The 7,812-nt window shown below is 27.0% G+C and overlaps 1 protein-coding gene across 1 annotated transcript in view; it reads left to right on the plus strand.

The window, feature by feature from the left end:
• Positions 1-1,919: 1,919 nt before the first annotated feature.
• Phum_PHUM141790 (Semaphorin-1A precursor, putative) overlaps positions 1,920-7,812 on the plus strand; it is a gene marked incomplete at both ends in the record, with an annotated part of 51,240 nt that continues 45,347 nt past the window's right edge. The window contains 2 exons of the mRNA XM_002424606.1: positions 1,920-1,950; positions 2,267-2,363. Coding sequence (XP_002424651.1) covers positions 1,920-1,950; positions 2,267-2,363 — 128 coding nt within the window. The remainder of the gene's footprint in view (positions 1,951-2,266; positions 2,364-7,812) is intronic.

A 7,812-nucleotide genomic window follows, 5' to 3' on the forward strand; every position in this document is an offset into this window, starting at 1 on the left:
AATATTTTGACATTGACAAATATTTTAATGGTTCGAAAGTTTAATTTTTTTTTTTTTTTTTTAAAAACAAAATTTTCTTATGTAAATTTATTTATTTATTTATTTATTTACATACGTACGTACGTTTTATTTTTATTAAATTGAACGATTCGTTTTTCTAAAAAAAAAAATAATAATAATAATGGAAAATGGAGAGAGTGAGAGAAAAAAAAAATTTTTTTTGTTTTTATTTTCATCCGTGTGGATGCGCGCGCATTTGTGTGTGTGGGAGTCGGTGAGGAAAACACGCCGGGGGGGGAGTAAGTTAAGGCGAAATGCGACGTGAATTCGTATGAGGTCAAAAGGGCGTAAAATGATTTTTATTATTATCATTTTTTTTTTTTTTTTTTAACGAGAACGACGTTGTTGAACGTAATTAGTTAAACGTACATATATATATTTATTTTTTTTGTTTGTTTCATCACAAAATTTTGTTTGTCGCAAAACGATTAATTTTTATCCTATGCGCGGGGGGAAAAATTTTCCTTTGGTTTTTCATGCACGAATTTAGTTAATAAAACGATTGGAAAATTTGTTAATTATGGCGGTTTGTAAAATAAAAAAAAAATACCGAGAGGGGGGAGGGGGCAAAAGAAAAAAAAATAAAGCTGATTATACTTGAAATCAAACAACAACAACAACCACCGCCGCCGTTGGATTTTTATTTAGTTTAAACGACAGGAAAAAAAAAATAATAATACAAGGGCTCCCTGTTAAATGTTTGTTGTTTGTTGATTTGTTTTTGTTAACGCGAGACATTTTTTTTTTTCCTTAATCGATTCGAAGCGATTGTTATAACGATAATAATTTTTTTTTCACATATTAAAAATGAATGAATGAGTGACGTAAATTGAATATTACACTTGTGCCTACGCGATTTATTATCGTTATTATTATTATTATTATTATTATTATTTTGTTATTAAATTATTATTTTCCTTCTTTCTTTCTTTCTTTCTTTTTTTATTGTAATAAAAATTTAAAAAAATTATTAATTAGAATTTAATTGAAAATTAATTTTTAATTTGAAACTATAAATAAATATTAAGTTTGAAAATTTTTTAAAATGTGAAAAAGAAAGAAAAAAAAAGGAAAAAGAATAATAATAATAATAAAAACGTTTTATTGATTTTTTATTTGTGATTATCGAATTTGAAATAATTTACAAAGTAATTAATCATAAATTATCGATTTATTGATTTTATTATTATTGTCATTATTATTTTTCATTAATTTCGATTCGGTGCTTTTTTTTTCCTTGAATCGTTTGTAATGTGAATTTGTCATTATTATTATTATTTTTTTTTTAATACGGAAAAAAGCGGAAGTCGTTGGAAAAATATAAATATTCGTAATGTTGCTACCCATCATATATTCCTTTTCGATTTAAAAAAAAAAAAAAAGGAAAAAGAAAAAGGAAAATTCTTCTTTCACTTCTTTTTCAATTTTCTTTTCTTTTTCCTGCTTTTTTTTTTTTTTTTGGTTTTCTATCCATTTTTCCATTTTTTTCTTTGATGCGTGACGTGGTCAGAGATTTGTTGTATTTGTTTTTTTTTTTTTTTTTTTTTTTTTTTTTTCTTTGCGGTTTTCATCCATAACAATTTTCTAATGTTTTTATATGTAAAGGTCGGTCGGATGTTTCGACTTTTGCGTTTATGCAGCAAATTTATTATTTATATATGTTTGTAGAGCATCAATTTTTATTTTTTTTTATTTTTACTAGAGCTTTTTATTATTATTATTATTATTTTTTTCCAATTTTTTATCTCATGGTTTTCTTTTCTTTTTTTTTTTTTGTTTTTTTTTCGGACGTTTATTTATTATGTTTTTTTTCACACTCTGCCCTCTTTTTTTTTTTTATATATATTTTATTAAGACAAATGTTGTGCGTAGGTTATGAAAAATGCAAAAGTAATTTATTTGTTTTTTTTCCTGATGATTATTATTATTATTGTTGTTGTTGGGAAAGGGTTGAAAGACGTAGTGATGGTGTTAAGGGATAAAACAAAAAAAAAATTATTATTAATTAATCATATTACAATTACATTTTATAGAAAATTAATACTGATTAAGGTATTAAAATATTAATTTAAAGAGTGAGAGAGACAGAGAGAGATAGAGAGAGATGTAGTTAATGTAATAAAAATATTTGAAATCCTCTCCCCCTTTCTTCTCTCCTTTTTAAAAAAAAAAATTATTTTAATTTTTTTCTTTTTTAAATTTTCAGGTACCGAAGACGTGTTCAGATTCGAGGGAAATAAATCACACACAGATTATTTTCGTCTCGTTGTAAAAGATGGCGGCCACCTTCTTATCGGAGCGAGGTGAGTTTAAAAAAAATTCATAAACTTAAATTTTTTTTAAAAAAAGAAAGAAAAATTTTTTGAAATTTTCGGTATATTATTAATTTTTTTGCTATAGTCGTCTCTTTGTTTTTTTTTTCAAAAGGGATGAGATCGGGGGAGGGGGAGGGGGAGGGGGTGAGATGGGAGCATATAGATATTCTTTCCGTTTGAAAAACTTTGCTTATTCATAATGAAACATAAAATTTTTGAAAAACCCAAATCATTAATCATTTCATTGTTTTAACACACGACCTTTTTTGGTAAAAAGCTAGCAAAGTGTAATCAATCAAACTTTTCTTCTAACAATAACTACTACCGTTATAAGCGTATACTACTACTACTAACAAAGGAAAAATAAAAAATTACGGGAAAAAAAGACAAATCGAACTTTTTTATCATTATCATTGTTATTATTAATAATTTTTTTTCCTTTAATTACGTGTAACGTATTAATTAATTAATCTTTTTTCTTATTAAAAATTATAAGAAGCTTAAATAAGCTGATTTTTAAATGAGAGAATAATTTTTTATATAAAATGCTGAAAAGAAAATTTTTTTTTTTCGATTTGTTTGTTGAAACAAACGGCAAATAATAATAATAATAATAATAATAATAATAATATAACATTACTTTTAATTGTTATATTTTTTGTTATCTCTTTTACTGTAGTTTTTTTTTTGTTATAAGTAATCAACTTTTGTTCTTTCTTTCGCACCACCGAAAAACGCATTAAAATTTTCCTTTTTTTTTTTTTTTTTTTTTTTTTTTTTTCCTCAAAGGATTACTTATCATAATAATCACCATACTCTTAGGAAATCAAAACGCCGACAATTTTCTTTATGTTTAAACATGGCAAACAAACAAACGAGCAAAAAGAAAAAAAAGAATCGTTTACTTTATTAAAACTAATAAAAATACGTTTTAAATTTTTTTAAAAAAAAAAAAAATACAACTCTATTATCATAATTATTGTAATCAAATATATAAAAAAAGTTTTATACGAACGAAACTTTTTTTTTTTTTTTAGTATAAAAGATTCATTTTTCACAAAAAAAAAAAAATTCCCTAAAAATGGAAAGGAGTGCGGGTAGGCGGGGACGGGGGACGGGGGGTCATAGAGTAAAGTTTTACGCATTTTTCTTTCTTTCTTGCTTTCAAAACGATTGGAATGACGTCAAAAAGATTTTTATGTATATTATTTGTCTTATTGATTTTTTTTTGTTGTTTTACCATTTCATTTTATTATTATTATTATTATTTTTGTAAATTTTATATTATTATTATTTTTTTTTTTTTCGCTTGTGTTGGCTACCATCAACTTAATTTTTATTTTTTACGTACGCACCTTTACAATGTTTGGTCAAAAAAAAAATTAAATTACGTAATTTAAATGCGAATTAATTTTTTTTTTTTTTGTAATTTTTATTCCGAATCCCCTTCGCCCCCCTCGACGTGACGTCAGTTGCGATAATTAAATAAGCGGTTGGGATTTCGGGGGCTGGAGGGGGTGAAGGTTGTTTGGGATTGGAGGAGATGGATGTGGAGTTGGGAAAAATATATGAGTTTGCGCTATGTGTAAAATTTTTTTTTTTATTTAACATCGTGTGGGAAGAAATTAATACTCGCGAGATTACAAAAATAATTTTTTTTTTCTTTTTTTTTTTTCGGAAAATTCGAAACGCATTCGCGCGTCACACGCGAAGAAATATAACCGTCGTCTGCTATTGGGATTTTTTTTTTTTTACTCTCCCGGTTTTGTTATTATTGAGCTCTCGATAACTCTGAAGGAAATCCCGTATCGTGTCGCGTCGCGTCGTGGCGTGACGTGGCGTGGCGTGACATTCAGAGGTGATTCCAAGCGAATTTTTTTTAATTTCAAAAAGAATAACACAATTTTTTTTTTCTTCCTCCTCGCAAAAAATATAACTTATTTTATAACCTGTCAAAAATAAATAAATAAATAAAAATTCTTTCAACGGTAAAACATCTGCCGGTCCCTGTCGGCAGGTCGAAACGTACAAAAGGTTCAATTTTTCAAAAAAAAAAAAAATTTTAAACGCCTTCTGCTTGTCTGCATCAATGAAATTTTTTTAAAAAAAATCTATTTACACGACTTCTTTTATTATTATTTTTTTTAAAGGTTTTGAAAGGTAATAAATTTTTTTTTTTTTTTTAAATCCAGTTTATGCGTATCGATGATAATAGGTAGTTTCAGGCACGATTTGAATTTTAAAAGTAATTGTTATTATTATTATTATTTACTTGCACGCGAGTGAGGATTTACGTATACGAAATCAATTTTTTTTTTTTTTTTCCTTTATCCGCTTCATTCTCACGAAAAGCATTTTTCATTTCTTTTCACCTTTGAAAGAAAAAGAAAAAAAAAATTGTGATAGTTATTAAGATGTGAAACTTTCGCCATATTTCTTTTCTTTTTTCTTTTTTTGTTCAGAAGAAAAAAAGTACGGAATAAAAGATAATTGTGATCATTTGTTGAAAATCTTCTTTTTTGGAAAAAAGCACGACCGAAAAGAAAAAAAGTCAATATTGACGCGAAAAGAAAAAGATTTCAAGACTTCGCTTTTTAAATAATACGTCTCCAAACTTTTATTTTTTATTTTTTATCCTACGAAATGTTTGTTCTAGAAATTTCTTTTCTTTTCTTTCTTTTGCTCCTCCCCCCCCCTCGACCCACCTCCTTTCAATTGCGTTGTTGTCGTTTGGTTTTCGAACGGTTGAAATGTTGTAAATATAAATGACCGATTTTTTTTTTTTAAACAAAAAAACGTCATCGAACGTTACCATCACCACCACCACCATCATCATCATCATCATCATCATCATCATCATCATCATCATCATCATCATCATCATCATGGTCGTAGGCGTCATCATCATTAAATTACACAGCTGAAGAAAAAAAATTTTTATTTTTTTTCGCGTTCGTATGAATAAATGGCAATGATTGAATTTTTTTTTTTTCTCTTGCATTCATTTAAATGCCGAACGCATAAAAGTTTTATTTCATTAAAACGTTTTAAATTTTTTTTTTTATTCTCGAGAGTTTGCCCGCGTGCTGTTGTTGGAAGTGAATAAAAAAAAAATTTGTCAACAAACAAACAAACAAACAAACAAACAATAAATTTACTCGAGAAAAAAAAATGTTTTAAAATAAAATATTGATTTCGAATAAAAGAAAATTTATTTTAGATTTTTTATCTGTTTCTTTTCTTCTCTTTTTTTGCGGCTATCTATCTATCTGTCTGTTTGTTTTTTTTAATTATTATTATTATTATTAGTATCATCATCATCATCGCATTATTAAACGGTTACGCCCAAACGACGCGACCGTCATTTACCGTCATTCATTTTCCGACTTAATTTCCTACATCATCATCATCGTCGTCGTCGTCATCGTTTTGAAACGAACTTTTATCATCTTAATTTATTTTCAACGTTTTAATTATAATTTAATCGTTTCTTAATAACTTAAACCCGTTTTGACTTTTAAATTCTCGATTATATAAAATTTGCGACGATCAGATTATTATTATTATTATTATTATTATTATTTTTAATTTTTAAATAATTATTATCTCACGCACGTTCGGTTGTCGAACGTACGTTTTATTATTATTATTTTTTGTAATCGATCGTTTGTGAGAGAGGGGGAGGAAAAAAACAATTTTAAAAGTCGATTTTCTCGTGATTTTTATTATTTACGGAGTAAAAAAATAAAAATAAAAAATTAATTTATCGATAGGAAAGCGTAAAAACGTTTTCTCGATTGTTTTGTTTGTTTGTTTCAATTTGTTGTCGCAGTGTGAGCGAGTGAGATATTAAGCGAAAAAAAAAAAAATGACAATTTGTAATAATGAAAAAAAAATCTTTGCCAAAATATTAAAAAAATAACGTGGGAAGGGGAGGGGGAAAAAACTTGAAATTTGCGATAAAAGATACCATCAATCATTTTAAAAATCGCATCATAAAAGAGGGATGAAAATAATAATAATAATAATAATGAAAATCGGGAAATGGCTCGGAAGACGTTACGATACGTCCGTCGAGCGCTTAAAAAAAAAAAAAAATTTTTTTCTTTTTTTTTTTGTCTCCCCATTCCCCCTTTCCCGAAAGTAATGATGTCGAAAATGTATTTATACGTACGTACGCCCGCCAACCGTTTATTGAATTTTATTTTATTTCATTTTTTTTTTAATTCGAATCGGGTCAAACCGGGAAAAGGAAAAGGAAACAACAAAAAAAAAAAATAAAATGAAATAAATGAAAGACAATGAGAGAGAACGAGAGAGAAAGAGAGGAGAGGGGAAAAGGAAAGAAGAAGATTCGAAATGAAAATTTTTTTGGGAAAAAAAAAGTGCGTAAAAAATACTATTTTTTTTTTTTTTTTGATTTCGAACGCGTCGTCTGGAACGGCATTGTGAAAAGAAAAAAATGGAAAAGGAAAATTTTTTGTTTGCCGCGTCCGATTAAAAAAAATTATTTTGCCGCACTTGTGGAAGCGACGGCACTCGCGTGTAAAATATTACGAACAATGTTTTCCTTATTTGATTTTTTTCATCTCTCTCTCTCTCCTTCATTTTTTTTTTCCATCGCTGGAATTCGAATTTTTAAATTGGTGAAATCGATGTGGAAATTATAAGGTATTAGTTACCATGGAAATGCCGAAGGAAAAAAAAAAAAATTTCAAGGCTAGGAAGATTTTACGACGAAACTCGAACGCCGACACCACCATCTTAAAAAAAAAAAAAAAATTGTTATTCGGTGTATGTATTACGTATTTACTTTTCGGGGGCGTAGGGAAAAAAGGAGTTGGTAAAAGGAAATATCCCGGATGGAATGGGAAAAGAAGGAATGAATGGAAAGGAGGAGGAAAAAAAAATGAAGAAATAGAAAAAAAAACAATTAAACAAAAAAATTATAAATGGAAAAAAGAAAAAAAAAGAAAGTTTTTCAACAAAGGGTTAAAATAGGAGAGAAGCGTGAAATAATAATAATAATATCGAGTGAAGATTAATAATAATAATAATAATAATAATAATAATGTTTTATTTGTGTGTGTGTGTGAGAAATTGTTTTAAGTGTTGGAAATCACGAAACAATAAGAAAAAGAAAAAGAAGAAAAAAAAGAAATTTCAATTTAAAAATTTTTTCAAGTGTTTTTTTTTTTTTCTAAGTGTGGAAATATATATATACACAATTTTTTTTTTTTTTTTCAAGTTTTTGTAAATTAAGATTTCGTGTTAATTACTCGAAACGATTTCGATGAAGTTAATAAAAAGAAAGTTTTAAGAAAGGAAGGGGAGGAAAAGGAGGAGGAGGAAGAGGAAGAGGAAGAGGAAAGAAAGAGAGAGAAATAAAAATTTAAAAAAATTTCTCTTTCTCTCTCTTTCTTTCTATCTATCTATC

The sequence above is a fragment of the Pediculus humanus genome, genomic scaffold (genome assembly GCF_000006295.1).
Source record: "Pediculus humanus corporis 1103172107487 genomic scaffold, whole genome shotgun sequence".
NCBI classification, from domain to species: domain Eukaryota; kingdom Metazoa; phylum Arthropoda; class Insecta; order Psocodea; family Pediculidae; genus Pediculus; species Pediculus humanus.